General features: G+C 36.9%; 1 protein-coding gene across 4 annotated transcripts in view; it reads right to left on the reverse strand.

Annotated features, from left to right (window-relative positions):
• Positions 1-18,065, reverse strand: part of LOC126823752 (ankyrin repeat and death domain-containing protein 1A) — a 45,147-nt gene extending 27,082 nt beyond the window's left edge. Inside the window, exon 1 of one of the 4 annotated variants that reach the window (XR_007681295.2) lies at positions 778-1,112. Coding sequence is in view for 3 of the 4 variants with exons in the window: in XM_050552724.2 (XP_050408681.1) it covers positions 7,518-7,579 (62 nt within the window). In the remaining variant the exon portion in view is untranslated. Of the gene's footprint in view, positions 1-777; positions 1,113-7,517; positions 7,741-8,513; positions 8,595-17,849 lie in introns of those variants that run through there. The other 3 variants (XM_050552725.2, XM_050552727.2, XM_050552724.2) reach the window with 3 other exon arrangements.
• Positions 18,066-20,726: the final 2,661 nt, after the last annotated feature.

Consider the following 20,726-nt stretch of genomic DNA (forward strand, 5'->3'; position numbering starts at 1 on the left):
AATCAAATTAACATAAAAATAACGATTTTTTCGATTTCCTAAACTTGCAGTATTTTAAACAATACTTCGGTCATTTTGAGACAAACATGCACATTTTTATTCTATGGTTACGTGTGCAATATCAGTATTTTCCCCACGTCCCCGACAACGACGCTCGCCCGTCTTATTGGTTTGTCACCTATAGATCAATGGTCCTTTACGTGCATGGTACTGTGTACACAGGTGTGAACCTCGGTTTTCTTTCTATTCGAACAACTAGTCGCACTTTGCTTGTCAGGCCCACCGCCGGCCCTACCCTTGACAAGTGCTATGACAAAAATCTTTCCCAGACAGCAGCATTTCTGTCTATTCATCATCTTGCTCCAACTGTCCAGGGTTCGTTTTAGATGCACACAATAACTAAAAAGATGGACCTCGGTTTTCCGGCCCATCAGAGGGACTCAACATATTTTCCTTTCCAGACTCTCACCGAAACACACTCATATAATCTACATTCTCTGTATCTCAATGTCTAAAAGTTAAAATCATATACAGCTAACTGACACGCGAATGTCTCCTAACTAACTTTTAGTAAACAAATTACACCAAGTTAAAAGCCATTTGGAACCCATCATAAATTGTGAATATATCGTGATTCTGTGTCATATATAGTAATGTCTATCAGATGAAATATCGTCTACATGTTATAGATAGTCAATGTAACGTAGTCATTTATCACTTGCTATTTAATCCGCTTTAAACTTCATAATGTACAACAATTTAGTTGTGATAACTTACCAAATCGGAAGTGGTGTCAGGGGTTTTTGATGTAAGTATACAATGTCCTTTACTATTTAAAGCAATGGCCTGGTCTCAGATTTTAAAAGCCTCGGATACTCGTGTGCACAAAACCATACATGTTACGTCTTCGTACATGTTACGGGAGCCACAGTGGCTCAGTGTGTAAGACGTTGGCTCGCTAACCTGTCGGTACCGTGTTCGATCGATGCGTTGACCGAGAAAGTTCGTCGGAATTTTCCGGTGTGGTTCCCTCTTGTCAGTGGTGCAGGACGGAGGACCTGACAAGAGACAACGTATAGTCATTCGGATGGCACAAAAAAAACGAGGTCCGATCTTCACATTGGCGTGCACGTAAAAGATCCCTTGACAGTTGGAATTCGAAATAAGAGTAGGTCGCAATGCCGCTGTCCGGGCAAAATTTCCTTCATGACACACTGTATGACATATGCCCAGTCGGAGCACAACAGTAGGAAGTTAAACCTCATGTCATGTCATTTCATTTCATTTCTCGCGACATCCCCGTTGCGACAAAAACATTAGCGTGGTTCAAAACAGAACATGGCGTATTGTTTTTTGTAGACTAATGTATTTGTTCAATTGCGTGTCACAGGCAGTTAGTTTTCATTTCAAAGAACATTTTTGTGTGATCAATGAAAACAACTAGGTGATTGTTTGTGAATACGAAATGAAATGAAATGGGGTTTAACGTCCTACTGTTCTGCTCCTAACTGGACTAATGAAGATCATCATACGCCATACAGTGTGCTATGGGTGAGGGAAATTTTGCTCGGACAGCGGCACTGCGACCTACTCTTATTTCGAATTCCAACTGTCAAGGGATCTTTTACGTGCACGCCAATGTGTACCCGGGACCTCGGTTTTTCGTCCCATCCGAAAGACTAGACAGCTGTCCTTGTCAGGCATCATTGACAAGGGGGAACTACGCCGGAAAATCTGTATGAACTTTCTCGGTCAATGCAGGGATGGAACACCCGACCTCCAGGCTAGCGAGCCAGCTCCTTACCCTCTAAGCCACCGTGACCCCATGTATGTGAATACAGATGTACAACAAACAATTATTAACTCCTCATTTCAGTAAGCATACCCTGCATTTTGCACGACAATCGTAGCCAATAGAGGGACGTGGATGAGAAAGTTATATCAGGTGTTCTAATCGAGTATGCATGCCCTGCCTTTAGCCCGAGAATCGCACCAAATGAACGGACGTACGAGGTATCAGAAATATTAAAAAAAAACGCTCGTTTATATTGTAGCCATTGATATTTATTGTTACATATATTATAACACTAGTTTTAAGTCGACATCACGAGATTTGAATTAAATCTTTCATTTGGTATTTCCCATTTATTTGTCTTTACATTATGTAGATGTTTATTGTACGTGTGTAAATTTGTTTAAAACAACGCCGAGACGATTTGTTTGTCACGTATCCGATGGTCATGTCCGTGTTTTGTGTACAACAAAAAAACCCTAACTGAAATTTTCTTTCAAAAGAAAAAGCACATTGTGTTGTTTAATGTTAGGTCATATATTTTATTTTATGTCGTTTAGTATTTATACAGATCATTGAAACAACTAAAGAAATCTTTAATCAGTTATAGTCCGGTAGCTGAAGGGGGGGGGGGAGAAATCGCCACCCGAGCTGTGAATTTATGAGACCAAGTTTTTCTGGACCAGTTTTTTGCGTAGATTCCGAATCTGGATGGTGATCAGGCGTTTGAGGGGGCGTTTTCGAGATATAGGGGGTCAAATGTCTACAATGGAGGGGGGGGGGCGATGTCATTTTGATGGCATAATATATTAAACATGCATTATGCAAGAGCTAAATCTGATTATTGCAAGTCTTAATTTAGGCTTCAGATGTTATAGAAATTATAAATTAGATCTTTATTTAAACAACAAGACCAAAATCAACTCTGTAGACCCACGGATGGCTCGGCTACAGCTCGGATTTAAATAGGATTTCACTAATTGATTAATTTCCCTCATAGCACACTGTATGGCGTATGCCCGTCTTCATTAGCCCAGTATAGGAGCAGAACAGTAGGACGTTAAACCTCATTTCATTTTGCTCCTAACCTGGGCTAATGAAGACGGGCATACGCCATACAGTGTACTATGAGGGAAATTTTGCCCGGGCAGCGGCGCTACGGCCTACTCTTATATCGAATTCCAACTGCCAAGGGATCTTTTACGTGCACGCCAATGTGTACACAGGGCCTCGGTTTTTCGTCCCATCCGAACGACTAGACAGCTGTCCTTGTCAGGCCCTCCATCCTGCATCACTGACATGAGGAATCCACGCCGGAAGACGGACAGACATATAGTGTGCTACTTGTGGCAGCACAACGGCCTCGTCTTGTTTCAAATTCCAAATGTCAAGAGTTCTTTTACGTACAAGTCACGGGATCTCGACTGTTTTTTTTTATCCCATTTGAACGACTAGATAATGTTCCTTGTTAGGCCATTCGTCCTAATTCACTGACAAGGGGACACCCCGAGGACCTTTCTCGGTGAACACCCGGAGCAAACCCGAGACCTCCTCGTTAGCAGACCAGCGTCTTACTCATTGGGCCACCGCGACCCCACCCCCCTTATTTTAAGAGTCACGTGGTGAGTATAACGCTGGGTCACGAACCAGGATGATCCGGGTTAGCATCGGGTGTTGGCCACAAAAGTTTCTTCGGTATTTTCCAGTTGATGCAGAAAAGTCAGAGTTTAAATCCCATTTCATTTTATTCCCTTTGATTCACATTTATCTATTTTTGACTTCTGACATATATGTTAACGATCTGGGTTGTTATACTGTTAATCGAGTGTAATCTCCTTTTAATTAGCTACACAGCCGATGTTAAAAACATATATACTAAATAGGTCAACCATATCGGTATTTTCTCTTGACATAGTCTTTTATATATAATATATACAAATTATCGTATATATAATAAATATAATTACTCTATACATAAACAAATATAAAGGAAAGAACTGGGTGTCAATTTGATTCTAACATATTCCATATTTGGTTATTATTTGTTTCCAGCTACCATTCGAACTGCCAAACTTTATATGTACATTACTACCAATCTAAACCTCTGTTTCCAGCGAAAAAAATAATCAGATACCCCTGGTGTTAAATTACAGCTAAACTTTATACTGTGGGAAATGTGCAGTTTTCATTTCCGACGCGTTTTAACTTGTGCAAAACCATAATGGGTTCGTATCTTATTTCCTCGTGATATACTCGCTTAATGATGTAAACATTGATAATTAGCCAGGTATGATACGAAGTTGACAATGGTTATATCCTTAAAGAGGGGGAGAAATGGGATTTAACGTCCTCCCAACATAAACTAGGTCATTTCGGGACTAACAAATGGGGCAATTTTATGCCAATAATACGCTTGCACGTAGGGGTCTTTAGCAGTGGGAGGAAACTCCGAGACCCGGATAAAACTCACGCGTTTGGACAGGCGATTCTACTCCTTGTTACTCATCCTTAAGCGTTTTTGATAGTAATTTTCGATTTGCTGTGATTCGACTAGACATTTACAATGGGGCTGTTCAAATTGTGTGTTAAATCTGTGAGAAATCTGACCATTCATCGCTCAGAAATAGATGTTTTATAATTCATTACGAATCATTTTGTGGTTTTCCATACGTTCAGCGAACGCTCGTACGAAATGTGGTTGTCATGGTTATTTTATGTAAAATTTATTAATTTTCTTGTTGTAAGTGCAAGGTTTCTTTAAGTGTGATGGAATGTAGTCAATCTAGTCTCAATAGATGTAATAATGAAGATGAAGTAGATACAAGAATGTTCAGATTCCGGAGCGTATTTACTTAATTGTTCAGTATATTTAAATTATAACCTATATCTGCATGACCCGGGCCATAACAACTATAGCTTAGCCGAGAATTACTTACATGATGTCCACCCTCCTTTATATCATAATAAACGCATTGACGAAGTTCTCCCTCTCTTCTTTTTTAGTATTCAGTGCCTGATTTATTGTATTCAAATCGACTGCCTATAAATTAACAGCAACGATATAAATTTGGGTACACTTTGGGTACAAGATGGCTTGACAGCCCTCAACTTGGGCTATACGGATTCATTCAATCTGATTAAAATACAGATCTATATTTCGTTTCGTTTTTTTATACTTTCAATGGACTACATTACATGAAGATCTGACAAAATGTACTCGAAGGTCGTGTCAGGGGTCGTACGAGTGACTTTTGACCCTATGACGTCAGACTCAATCAATCAGCGTTGACGTTTCTAGTGGTTTACCCACAGTCGCCGTAATAAACCGTTTCATTGGCTTATCCCCCCACTTCAACCAAAACGCCTGTAATATAACAATTTTTCCAGATCCTAGTGTAGTAAAGACAAGTAAAACGAAATTTTGAACTATAAAAAACGAAACGAAATAGGATCTGTGTTTTAATCAGATTGGGATTCATTCAACATCCACTGTCATTGAAATAAAGCCTTAAAATGGGGTTTAACGTAGGCCTACTATGCACTAGTCGGGTTAATGAAGACAGGCATACGCGTCAGGTAGTGAACTGGGGGGGGGGGGTCGGAAAGCGGCGTTTGCAGCTATACTTTTTGTTGTCGATTCCAACTGTAAAGGGTTCATTTCTTGCACGCCAAAGTGCAGACCTGGCTGGCCTATATCGATACACATGTTGTATAACATCCATATATATATATATATATATACCTTCCGTATCAATCACAATAAATATACCAGTAACGTGCATGACCTGGCTGACCTATATCGATACACATGTTGTATAACATTCGTGATATATACCTTCCGTGAAATCAATCACAATAAATATACTAGTAACGTGCATGACTTGACCTATATAGATATACATATTGTATAACATGCATACCTTCCGTATCAATCATAATAAATATACTAGGAACGTGCATGACTTGACCTATATAGATATACTTGTTGTATAACATCAATAATATATACCTTCCGTGAAATCGATCACATATACTTATAACGCGCATGACCTGACCTAAAAAAACATATATAGTTATTGAATTGGCATACTAACAGGAAATACTAAAGATAACCTGGTTACTCATTCATACACGTCAAACATATAATAAAACGCAAAAAAAAAAGAATTTATCTATGACCCGATCTAGTTACTCATTCATATACACGTACAGTCTGTTAAAACGATTAATACAACGCACCGAAGAATTTGCCTATGACCTGACCTAAATCGATACGTATATTATTATTATATACGATACAGTTGACCTACTTCTCTCCCACCTGGTTTCCACAAGAATAACAAGAGCTCAATAGTTAACGAATTCGTGATCTTATCGAGGAAATTTAAAGTGGCACTGACACTCTCGCCACGAAAATGAATATAATCAATCTTTATTAATAACATATTCAAAACAGCCTTAGACTATTGCTCAATCATGGAAAATCCAAACACTGTCTAGGTCCTCCCTCCCGGCCTGTGATATGTTTAACGAGCGTTCAAACCACCACGATTCCTGAATTCAAAGTTAAAACATCTGAGCGACCAATCTAATTTGATAAATTGTGATTTAGAATCTTGCCAACCAGCGAATACCACGAGAGCGGTACCGATAATGCATTTTAAAAATATAAGAAATTACAAAACTTCAAAATAAACAAGAGTAATGATAGGCCACCCGTGATTTGATTCTATCACTAGAATATTTACATGTATCATATTTATATTTTCTGTTGAATTCCTTCAAACGATGTTTTAACGAAGACAGGTTAAACGATGTAAAATCTACACATGGGAGGTACTCTCACAATTTTTGTAAATTGAACCTTGAACGTGCCCCTATAAGTACACCTCTTTATAAATATATTTAAGCCAATTACTATAAATATACGCTGTATTACCGAAACCACATTCTTTCGTTTTATTGAAATCTTTCAAGCGATTTAAAGGTAAAGTACATAGCTCTTTATTGAAGATACATTGCTACGAAAGTATTTATCGGGTAGTAATTCCCAATAAAAGTATGTTGGTGTATATTTGGAAAGTATATAGACACCCGACCTAACTGTTAAATACAGGATTCCTTGAAAACACACAATGGTCGCCAGAAGACAAAAATGTGTGGGTGTCCCTAAAGGGCACCTCGTCTCCTCGAGTAAAATAAATATCGCCCCCAATGCGTTGTGAGACTCTGCCTATAGTAGACACTGCAATCAAACGTCGAAAAAAGAAGTTGACAGAGGATAATCCAGGAATTTACTTAGGCTTCGATATTTATTGTAATTGGCCAGCGACTAACGACAAATACAACTAGTTATTTAGTCTTCCTCAATCAAGATAAAACACGGCTGATAAAAATAGATTATCCCAGAACGGGGTAGTATAATTCCGCTTTTAATGTTTTAAGAGTGATTTGAAGCAGACTTTTGATAGATAAATTAGTTCAAATATGTTTTTAGTCCAAATATATCATTAAATCCCACAGTTTGCACGGTGGTAGGCAACTTTAATTTGGCTCTGCACCATTATTGAAATCCACCACGCCGTTTGGGAGCAGACGCCGAAAAGTTAACGAACCGGTTAAAGAAATATACATAAATAAAGTTTGTAGTGAAAATCCTTTAATCTTTGACGTGCCTTTAAAATAGAATTATAAAAAGTATTGATAACAAACTTAAAAAACTTACACTATCTTGTGTTGTCTTGATAAAATTTCTTCAAAACACTTTGAGTTACAAAATCTATGCATTCACTCAATAATTTGATTTGCACATCCCAGTATTTTTTAGAACACACCACAGAGTAACAAGTTCTGTTCTCGTTCAATTATTATGAAGTGTTCTGTTAAATTTAACCCTGTCTAAGTTGATAGATATGAAATAAGTCAACCATCAATTAAACTGTTACCAGCTTGCGGCTGTATGCTAATTTACGTAAACATAACGCACGTAATTACAAAATCGTTGAAATATTGATTTTAACATTTGTCAACAATAAAGTTCTGAATAACTAAATAAAACATTTCTAAGAAAGATAAAATACATTGATATTTAACCTTTTTTAAGGCTTAAAATGAAAATTATATTACGCTTTTCTATTAAAACACTGAGTAAAGTGGGATCTCAGTATTCAGATATGAGAAATGTGTGTGAAGTGGAGTCTTAGCGTTTTGTAATCTGAAATATATAACCTCAGCATTTTCTAATCAGAAACATATATCTCAGCATTTTTGTAATGAAAAACATGTAAATCTCAGCATTTTGTAATGAAAAACAAATTCGTATGTAATAAGGAAAGAAATGAGACAAACTTGTCTAATTTCGAGTCCAGATATTTTTTCTTATGAAACGAAATATGGTTTAACGTCCTAACTCCAGCTGGGTTATTGATGATGAAGAAGACTGCCATACGCCATACGCCATACACTGTGCTATGAGCCAATTGCCACTAATGTGTAAACGGGACGAATATTTTTCTTATGGGACACGCCCATGAACTCATTTATATATTTGGGTCCTAACCCTTTCACATTTCTGTTTTAAATGAAACCGTTTATAGAAAATGCGTACCATTTAAGGCGTGAGCGATTGGGTGTTTCCCCCCAAAAGGAGAGCCAATCCTGTGTTTTACGCATATTAAAAAACAACACGCGTATGCATGTCAATAAATAAAATGAAGCCTACCTTCTATACATTTTGTTAAGTACAGCTGTCTTAATTCGCGTTAAATAGATCACAAAGCGCGCCCATAATGTCACGTTTCTCTAGCAAAACTTCAAAAGATTATCATAAGGAAAAAAACAACAACATTGACAGCTAAAACATTCACTCACAAAATCAAAAAAGGGGGAAATTTGACTACGGTAGACCATTGTGGAAATGTTTATGAATTGTAAATCATAATACATGACGTTTGGAAAATTATTACACATAATGAAATAATTAACAGAATCGAAAAAAGGGAACGTTTACTATTGAAGACCATTGTTGAAATAACAGACCAGAAATAAAGCGCAGTGGGGAAGTGGAGAAACATATTGTTAAACGGGTATATGTAACATATATTTCAACATGATGTTTCTGTTTAAATTTCAGTAATGTGTGTTCGGTTTGAGCATGTTTTACTGTCGCTGGATCAATAGGATAAAAACATGAATTGAAAAGAAAATTTGATATCCAAATCTACAGACAAATATATGAACGGGGTGTGAAGAATACAGAAGGCTTATCTGGTTTCTGAGTCGCCACTCTCTTGCCTTAAATCCAGTACGCCAACATAACGATTATCGCCATTATTGTCAAACAGTAGTATTATCCGTGTCTCGGGGAGTCGCGGTGACTCGGTGACTAAGACGCTGACTCGCTAACCTAGGGATCTTGGGTTCTCTCCCGGTGTTCTATCAGGGTTTTCCGGTATAGTTTCCCCTTGTCAGTGGTGCAGGATGTATGGCTTGACAAGAAACAGTGTATAGTCAGTCGTTCAGATGGGACGAAAACCCGGGGTCTCGTGCACACATTGGCGTACAAGTAAAAAACCCAATGACAGTTGGAATTAGAAATAAGAGTAGGCTGTAGTCCTTCTCCATTAGCACCGCCAGTGCAGAATGGTGGACGTAAAACCCCATTTCATTTCATATCATAATAGTGTCTGCACTAGAGCACCATTCTAAATATGATAACAAATGGTGTGATAACAGAATGAAGCACTCGTGTTATTACTTATAATAGTAGCAAACTACGGGGTGTCTAAAAGGAAATATGAAATAAATTGTATGAAAGCAAACACACGATTACCTTTGACACGACAAATGGTCTACAATCGGATTAAAATAATCATCATTTGCGAACAAAAGGACAAACGCAAGTAACCAAGTTCGCATGGACGTACAATACAAAACGACGAACTTGTCAGTGGTGCTTGGCGGGGGGTCCTGAACAATGTCTAGTCGTTCGGATGGCACGAAAAACCGAGGTCACGTGCACATATTAAAGCGTCCACATAAAATTCGAAATGAGTGTAGGCTGTATTGTGCCGCTGTCCGGTCCACAATTTCCCCATAGCACAGGGGATACCCAATTTCATTTCAAACGATGAAAAATTGTCTAAATTAATAATAAAAATTTGGTATCTAAATTTGAGTTTCAGATCACTCATCCGATAAATGAACAGCTAGCAAATTTCATTCAAGCAGCCGTTATGGGAATGATGTGAAATTACATCAAACATGTGTTCCCACGTGGTTCAGTATTAGGACCCATATGGTCTAAGATATTCATCAACAGAACATGGTCACTCAAACGTGAATACTAAGATCCACTTCGTATGAAATATTCACCAATATGACGGGGTCCCCAAAGATTCAATATTCGGGCCTATTTCATTTAGAATATCTATTCATGGTCTTTTTAAATAACTTTTAATTAACCGTTTTTTCTGTCATAAAAAGTGATATATAAGCAAAAGGCAGCAGACATTTGTTTCTATTTAATCAGTATTATATTAATCACATATCTCTGGACATATTATTTGTTAATTAATGGTCAAGTTGATAATAGATGTGGTCTAACGGTGTTTGTTATAAAGCCGTGTTAATCAACATGTAATTAGTTTTGTTAAATGACTTGTATACCATAAATCATATCAGTAATGTCTTGAATTATAAGTCTGGCAGCTGATATTTTCATAACCTACATTAAGCCTCCAGATATTTATGGAAGGAAAGGTAACAACGGGGCAATTAGGTAGATACAGAGATCAGAGCAAATCGCCAAATAAGTAGTAACGGATTCGTGCACGGCTGCGAAAGGCGACGTTAACTCTTTCCAAACCACGCGGCAGTCCTTCTCATTTACATTGTTGGTGTAATTGACCACATAATATCTTCTTTTTTAGATGAATATATCAAATTATATGGTTTCCTAGACAATGACAATGGATCTATCTTTTAAATCTACTTTCTGGTATTCTTGCAAAGTCTGCTTGTTAAGGGGAGTAAGGTTTCTTGATTGAGATAAAGAAAGAAAAATAAGAAAAAAAAATTTAATTGATTTAGTTGATCTGGTGTTATTTCTATTAACAATATATAAAGATTCATGCGATACAATTTTCGTTCAGTTTACTTAGATTTCTGTTAAAGTTTAAATTTTCGAATAAACTGTCGACTGTTGAACACCAATTCATTTATACCATAACAATGGCTTCCATATTAAACCTTTAAAACGAGGAGACAATTATCCACTTCGCGAAATTGTTTTAATGAACTCTTCACTTTTGTTATTATGTGTCTTAATCCATACGAAAGAGTTTCTAGTCATTTTAAGAATATGAATATCTTTAATATAATTCATTTATAATGTCTTGTGTTCTGTTTAGTCTTAAGAGAATGTGTTAACGATGCTAAAAATACAGAATTCCAACAAAGGTCATAAATTATGTCAAAATTATTCCCTATTTTAATGTAAAGGTTGTTATATTGCGAAAACTTTAAGCATTCACAATGAATCATAACTTTGCTCGCAATAGGGTAATTTGACTGAAATTTTCAGTAAATTCACTTTGCATTATCTATTTTTAAACTAGTATAGCAAGGACTCCAATGTTTTTTTTATTATCTAAATCTTAATATGCATCTTTAAACTTTATATTGAACGTTTATTCTACGTGACACTTCAGAGTTTTAGGACGTTGACTCGCTAACTTGGAGGTCCGTGTTGGATTTTCCGGCGTGGTCCGCCAGGTCAGTGGTGCGGGACTTCGGGTCTGGTAAGGGACAACGGATAGTCGTTCCGATGGGACGAAAATCGAAGTCCCGTGAACACATTAGCGTGCACGTAAATATCCCTTGTCAATTGGAATTCTAGACCGTAGTTCCGCTGTCCGTGCAAAAATTTCCGTCATATCACACTGTATTGCAGGTGTCCGTCTTCATTATCCCAGTAGGAGCAGAACAGTGGGATGTTAAACCCCATATAATTTCATTTCATTTCACGTGGCATTTTTGAGCTTTAAGAGAAATATTAAATTATGCATGGAAGTTCTATGGTTCTACATGTAGCATTACACCTAGATTTCCAATTGATATAATATTATGAATTATTAATAACATTGCACTATTCATCTTATGTAATTATCATCTCGATTAGTTCCTACTGCCTGACTTAGGTCACCCCAATTTAATTTTCTGTTCTTCGGGGTCTTGATAAAAAAAAAATAGCCAAAATTTGGAACTAAAAGCTTTTAAACAAAAAATGAAATGAAATGGGGTTTAACGTCCTACTGTTCTGCTCCTAACCTGGGCTAATGAAGACGGGCATACGCCATACAGTGTGCTATAAGGGAAATTTTGCCCGGGCAGCGGCGCTACGGCCTACTCTTATATCGAATTCCACGGGACCTCGGTTTTTCGTCCCATCCGAACGACTAGACAGCTGTCCTTGTCAGGCCCTCCGTCCTGCATCACTGACAAGGGGAAACCACGCCGGAAAATCGGGATGAACTTTCTCGGCCAATGCAGGGATCGAACACCCGACCTCCAGGCTAGCGAGCCAGCGTCTTACCCACTTAGCCACGTGATCCCAGCATAACCAAGTACTTTCGGTTGTTCAATGAGTCTTTTTCCCAAAGAAATAAGAAGGAAAGTTTTACAGATTTTCCCGAAGAACAAAAGTTCATCGGGATTTTCCGGTGTGGTTCCCGCTTGTCAGCGGTGCAGGATAGAGGACTTAACAAGGGACAACGTATAATCGTTCGGATGGCACGATGAAGCGAGACCCCGGGTACACATTGACGTGCACGTAAAAGATCCCGTTCAGTTAGAATTTGATATAAGAGTAGTGCCGCTGTCAGGCTAAAATGTCCCACATATAGGACACTGTATAGTGTTTAGGACTTTAAACCCCATTTCATTCCATTGTCCTCGAACAACAGAAGTTCCGATTGGTGTGGCCTTATATCTGAACACTAATTCCTCGTTGCGTTATGATATTGTTTATAATATTGATAAATATGTCTGAACATTGTGTAATCCAATTCCAAGTGTTCCTGTGTGAATTGAATCCATGTAACAGAATTTATGAATAACAGATTTAATTGCGAGAATGCCATAATTGCGTAAACAGAACTTTTCCTATTCCGTTCTGCCACAAAATAAATTAACTCCCCCGCGTTATCGTTGTGTCAGAATTACTGTCTGCAAACTATCGGTCAAACCGGCGGTCAGTTTTAATTTAAAGAGACATGATCATGTCAACAAGAATATTCACTACCATACGTTCCCAGATTGGTTACAAATTATAGCCTATGGTTACCATAGCTTATAGGCTATAATTTGTATGGAATCTAGGAATGTATATATCTCGGCAATAGGGTGACAGATCGGTTTCAAAATTTGCACACGGTATTATTCGAAGTGTTAGAATCATGGCAAGTCTAAAATTGTTTTTACCATTTGTCATGATGCTAATAAGTTATGCCCATTTGACGTTTACATTAAAATTATCAATTGATTTCATCTTAACGCGTCTAAGGCAATACTTAGCCATAATAGTTATATCCGTCCAATAGCTTAATGCGTATATGGGTTTTTGTTGTTTTGGGTTTTTAATTCGATTGTAATAATATGATAGAACACAATAGCACATATTGTAATGACATTTGCTATATAAGCAACCTTGTAGCCATTGCTCTACAATTAATCTCTACAAAGCAGCTAAGGCTTTTGGGCCCTTATTCACGAAAACTTAAACTAAGATACAATCGAAATTTTAAGAAATACTGCAATTCGATTGGCTGACTAATATGCAAATTGGATATATGCAAATTGATTTTACTGGTCAGCCAATCGAATTGCAGTATTTCTTAAAATTTCGATTGTATCTTAGTTTAAGTTTTCGTGAATAAGGGCCCTGAATTGCGCCATTGCAGTGACGTGAAAATTATGTTTACACTTTCTAAACACTTCATATTTATTCTATAAGATCACACAACTAATAGTCTGGTTGCTTTTTTTTTTTAACTTTTTCATTACCGTTGCATTGCAATAATGACATAATATAAAAGGCGGTCTCATATTGAACTACTGGAACATCAATATCTATTTTCCAAATAAAAGTCCGATGATAATATAATATTGGACAATTGTGAATGTTAAAGATTAATAATTGAATGTTGTTTAATACCATGTGGATTAAAATTAACCTTCTTTTTACTACAACAGATGTTATTGGCATTCATTGCATGGTGGCCACAGACCAATAATATCAACCGGTCGCAATTATCTCTCATATTACGAAATTCTCAAGGGGATTTATATCTGGAAGCGTATAATTAATTGAATTAAAAAACAACGTCATGTCGTCGTCTCCTTTTAAATGTTCACGTTTGCGTTAAAATATTGCTACGTATATTTTGAAGCTTTGTCAACATATTCTATTCATCGCCACGCACTATGTGGACATTTACTTCGGTCGGGCTGCGAGCTAGGTCGATCATATATTAAATAATCGAATCCCTAACACTAGAATAATGGAAAGCTTTTGGGGGGGGGGGGGCATTTTATACCAACTCGTCTATACCATATTAATTCGACCTATTTTGTAAATGAAAATAATAAAACAATTTTTCGTTCAAGTTATTTGTCAACATGAGTGATTTTTGCTATTAGTAACACATGCGTCTTTAGAATAGAAACAAAATATCTTTTTTTTTACCTCTTATTGGATCACTACCAATTTGTCCGGTCACGCAAAAGATTATTATCACTTTTTTATTCAGGATAAACATGTAATGGTCTGGAGATGTCCAATCGTACGTCTTGTTTGTCAGAATGTGTCTGAGACTTCTTTAAAATTATAAAGGTGAAGTCATGATTGATTTCATGGTCGGTAGATTGGAAACGAATATTCATAACAAATATGAAACTACACAACCCGGTTATTAAATTACTGGCTTTCCGACCGTTAAAAAATTTACAATAAGGTTTATTTGCGTCACTTTAAATCTTTGTTACGGATCAACGGTAGCAATGACCTTTGTGTTAAAATTATATTTGGAATATGTTTAACCACAAGTGAATAGCAACATTGTCCTTTAAAAGAGACAACAAAACCAAAGGGCATAAAACATTTGAAAAAATGAAAAATATAAAATATATGCCTTAATAATAACCACTAACCAAATCTAATCTCAAAATGAGCGTACTTGTATTGAATAAAGTTATTCATTTTTTTTTTATAAACTACGGTTAAAGAACTTGAAAATACTTTTCATAGTTCGACTTGGAGATTTTGCCCGTGATTGAGTATTGTATAGATTCCTTCATTTAACTTTTACAAGTATTCTGGTGTTTATTTCCTTTTCAATCAAATCTGGTGTGCGACTGTAAACTACAAACTACACGTTAAAGACCTCTTGAGAGTTGGAGATCGAAATAAGGGTGTAGGCAAATTTCCTCTCATAGAACACAGAATGGTGTATGCCTGTCTTCATTAGCCATGTTGTTTGCACAAAGGTATGGCATAAAACCTCATTTTATTTCCGGTTATTATGATTATATACTAAAACTATTTATTCGTTCATTCAACTTCTTGGTGATGTCTCTTATTCTTATATAATTGTCGAGTGCCTTAGCAGTCAAAAGGCCTTGAAAGTGTACATACCGAAATTAAGAAATAATCCGAGAAGAAGAGTCAAGATTTGCAACTGTACAAACTTTGCACTCTTCTTGAAGGATATTTATTTTGTGGTAATCCCCTAATAACATTATAGGTCTTAAAGCGGTAAACAACAGAACAAGGGACTTTCCCTTGATTAAATTTAGTCAACGTTTACAATTATGCAAGACAACATACTAACCACGGTCACAGTATACATTCGGTAATCTACGTCAACACTCGGGAGATCGAGGAAACCCCAGATCCGCAAAGTGTACATGATGACATTAAGTCAGTAAACACATTGCCATGTTATAGCGTTTAAAGATTTCCATATGTAAACAAACTCTTTTGAACCTCCTGACACAACAACGAAAAGGTTAAAAGTTTGCTTCAGAGAACAGAGGTTTTTTTTATCACGAAAACTTAAACTAAAATATGCTATAGATAATGCTTTTTGGTGTGAGTTGGAAGTTCTGGTTCCGATTTTGGTTATCCGTGGCAAGGCGATATTATCCATTTCAGTTTAGGGTTTTGTGACCCGACCGCCTCCCCTACCCTCTTCAACAGAGTCCCTACATTTCAGCAGTCAAAAAGTTGTTTTTACCAAATACGCCTATTAAAGTGCGATGCGTTACGATAGGAGTTTCACTATTGGACCGACGATCTGGTACGCGCAGATGCGTTCGGATACGTTTGAATACGGTCAACACGATTGCTACGACTGGCATCAAAAAATATGATATGACCTGATAGGATCACCATGATTACTCCACGATTAAAACCACGATTTCAATCATAGCAGGAATCGTGATAGAGGGAACCTGGCATCTGCCTTTTACAGTTTCTTTTTGTTTTTGCTGGCTTCAAATGTTACATAAATTCTTATTGAAACAGTTATTCGTATCACAGGCCCACAATCAACTCCCTGGGCCATCGAATGGCCCCGGCCCCCGACTTTAAGTACATGTAGACCACACGTAAAGTATATAATCCAATAATAAACAATCTACGCTACATTTATTCAAAATTCAAATATTCAAACACATAACTTCGCACAAAATAAAGTAATTGGACTGGAATTTTCAATATTCATTTTCCATTATCTATTGAACTTTTATAGTAAGCACGGCCATCTCTTTATCTAAGTCTTACGTACTGCATCTTTAAGTCACTTCATAAACCAAAATACTGATGATTCCCCGTTATTTGACCACAAAAACAGGGGCGGATCCAGGAATTTTTGCAGGAGGCGATTTCGCAGGTTCCTGAGACAATGTATATTTTCCCCGGTCTTGAAAATTTTTGAGAAATTCATGTTCTCTATCGTCATTTTGGCGTATCTGTCTATGTTGTGACAGAATTTCACATCTGGCTTTCGTTTCTCATATTCATTTTTTTTATATAAAGGACATCCGTTGTTAGGGAAATTTGACAATCGACAATGCATGATGCCATCATTGTCTCCAAATTACGTAGGCAAACTATCACACTGTCACTGAGCTTTTTAAAGAGATAAATCCAACACCCCGCTTGACGTCTATTTTAATTATGAATTAATACGATCACATTGTGATTCAAATTTCATTGATGCAAAGCTGTGATATCACATATGTCTATATCGTTATCTCGCACTTTGAATGCCCATCGCACTCCACCATCTGCAACGATACCGCATTCGATTTGGGTCATAAGGCCTGTCATTGGCTCAACGTTTTTTCCGGTTTCCACATTGCTAAGAGAGAGAGAGAGAGAGAGAGAGAGAGAGAGAGAGATGGGTTTAACGTCCACTCGACACAAACTAGGTCATTTCGGGACTAACATATTGTTAATTTTATTTCAATAATTCGTTTGCGCGCAGGGTTCTTTAGCAGTGGGAGGAAACCGGAGAACCCGGAGAACGAGGTGGGACAGGCGACCCTACTCCTTGTCACGTACAGCCGGTGAATCGAAACCACGCCAACTGAACTGACTCAATGACAGACCTGATAATACAGCGCGCACGTGCTAACCATTCGCACCCCCCCCCCCCTATTGCTGAATGAAACATAACCATATTATTACGTTACTCTCGAAACAGTCTGGCAGACCTATGTGTTGAGAAAACAAATGTTTTGACTATATATTATATATAGTTACACCTGTGCAATATTTAAATTAGATTATCTTTGAGATAACCTGACTTTAAATATAAATTTACGATTTATCTGGCGGTTATTTTTAAGGTTAAACTTTACATTTTATTTAAACGGAAAATAAATTACAGTTATTTTAGTTGTGAGAGTGATAATTCCCCTTTAATGTCTAACTAAAAATTATAACCAAGAAAAAATAAACGAATAAATAAAAATTCTGAAAACACAAACTTACCATAAATTCATTTTTTCCTCGTCGTTTTGCATCTTCGATATAATCTACTATATCTCTTGCTTTAATGCTCTCGTTATCAAGCGTGTTTTAACCAGCTCCCACTGAACATCCCAAACAAAAAATCGTCTGCTAGGCTATAGACTACGAACCTGAAACTTCCCTAACAAAAAAATCGTCTGCTACAGACTACGACCCAACTATAGTATAATGTGAATGAATACAATGTTTTATAATATAACTCCCACTCACACTATTTTACTTGTCAATAAAAAAAAAAATGTTTTGGTTTCTTGCCAAGATAAAAAAGCGGACTTGTAAATAAGGGAGCTAACTCTATTATTATACGTTGGAGGTAGACCACAAAATATCCTTTCAAACATTGACTTTAAACCTCTAACTCAATATTACCAATAATAATGGAAATCAAAAACACAAACTAGAATTTAAAAATACATTATGTAAGATTTAGATAAAGAGCTGGGCAAATTTCATTCAAATTACTCCATTGCGAGCGAAGATATTGGCCTTTGAAGGTTTGACAAGACGTGTGCAATTATTTTCAATCACCGTACTGGTTGCTCGAAGCTAAGTCTCGTTCCTCCATTTTAGCTTAAATCAAAATATGGCTGAACTGTTCTAATTCATTTAATATCGGAGAAATCCGATGCCATCGAGAGTTGATTATGGCCTGGATAAGTCAATTAATGTCTAATTAATAATTTAGATAACATTTCAGGCCTACAGAAAGACCTGCAATAGGCAAATTTACCTCTTGCATAAAGTATGTTTAATATTGGTCCATTTCAATCAACATCGATGCTGTTATCTCACTGTGAAAATATGGTATCTTATCCATTTAAAGGACAATATTGGTGCCAATCATTATCACATATGTGATAGAACTGGTTAAACACGTTTCAAATATTATTTTATCACAGAGATAACTCGTATTTCCTTCTGTGTTCGTCACTTCCGTCGTTGAAGCATTGATTACGCATCTATCATAGCAATGATCTCTGTGATAAAATAATATTTGGAACGTGTTTAACCAGTTCTATCACATAGAACTGTTCCGTTCACAGATGAGAGTCGGTATTGCCTATCAACTGCAGATGGCAGGACCAGAATATGGCGTCCTCTTGGTCCAGGGAGAGGAGGCGGCATCACAGCAGTGCGCTACATCAATCAAGCTCTCAGACCCCACGGCATACCACATTTCGCACGTCATCGAAACAACGTTTTCCAGCATGACAACGCCCGTGCCCACACCGCCAGAGATACTCATGACATTGTCGTTCAATCTCTGTCTTATTTTGTGGAGAAGCTTTATAAGGACGAGACTTAATAGGCTTAGCATCACCCGTATCTATGTAATGTGACATTAGATGTGTTTTACCTAGTTCCGCCTCACTTGTTGCAAATATATCTGAATTACTACCAAAAAAAACGAGAAGATCAATTTTTTCTGTCAGTTAAATTACAGGTACTTAATGTAAACCCTAGCTTTTTAGCTTCTTTGATAAAGTGATCACTCTCTTGCTTAGAATATTGTTCTAAATAATTAACAAAGGAATCTATGTTTTTAGTGTCACCAATATTAACACTTTCTTCTTCCACTGATACAATAATATTTTTATCAACTAAAGATAATTTTGCAAGATTAAGTAAACGATATACTGTTGAGTGATCATTTACTTATCTTACACATTTAGCACCTATAATATTGTATTCATTTTGTAATGAGTTTAATGGTTCTGACATCACATAATATTGGTCATGTATATCAGACACCGATACAGGAGTGAGGATTTCCGTTCTTGCAGGTATTTCTAATTTCTTAATCGTCCTAGCATATCCAGTTAATGGTAAATTAATAACTTGTATAGGAGTAATTATTTCATCATTAATTGTAAACTTTTTATTTTTGAAATCAATATTTGCCTTATATTTGTCCATAAAGTCAATACCTAATATGACATCGTGCAAAATCTTGTCAAAAACACATAATTTTGTAGGAAACATTTTACCATTTATTTCAAGATCCAAATCAATTGTACCCAAAACAGGCATTGTTGAACCTGAGACACCTGATACACATTTTATGTTTGATGTATCCAGTTGTATGTCGGGCGTTCACGTGGCTAAGTGGGTAAGACGCTGGCTCGCTAGCCTGGAGGTCGGGTGTTCGACCCCTGCATTGGCCGAGAAAGTTCATCGAGATTTTCCGGTGTGGTTCCCCCTTGTCAGTGATGCAGGACGGAGGGCCTGACAAGGAAAGCTGTCTAGTCCTTCGGATGAGACGAAAACCCGAGGTCCCGTGTATACATTAGAATGCACGTAAAAGATCCCTTGGCAGTTGGAATTCGATATAAGAGTAGGCGATAGTGCCGCTGCCCGGGCAAAATTTCCCTCATAGCACACTGTATGGCGTATGCCCGTCTTCATTAGCCCAGTATAGGAGCAGAACAGTAGGACGTTAAACCCCATTTCATTTCATTTCAAGTTGTATGTCAATATTCAACTCTTGTAAAACTGATTTCGATAAACAGGAAATCGAGGCACCAGAGTCCACAAGGCACCGAATTGTTAAATTCCTTATTTGGGCATAGATTAAGTTTCGTTCTAAGGATAATACCAATGAAACAGTTGACATACAATTAGAACAGTCAAATTGTGTACAATTACATTTACTGTTAACCATTTTGCTAACTAATAATCAACGCCGATTATTTTATGTTAAAATGTGAATTAACTTGGCAGATCAATGTATAAATATGGTTGTACTTACAAATTTGCAAAGGTAATAATTATTCCTGCAGATTTAGAAATCTCCACTCCTGGTCCGACTGGTTTACTTTTTGGTCATCTGGTGGTTTT

This window comes from Patella vulgata, chromosome 6, assembly GCF_932274485.2.
Source record: "Patella vulgata chromosome 6, xgPatVulg1.2, whole genome shotgun sequence".
Classification (NCBI taxonomy): Eukaryota; Metazoa; Mollusca; class Gastropoda; family Patellidae; genus Patella; species Patella vulgata.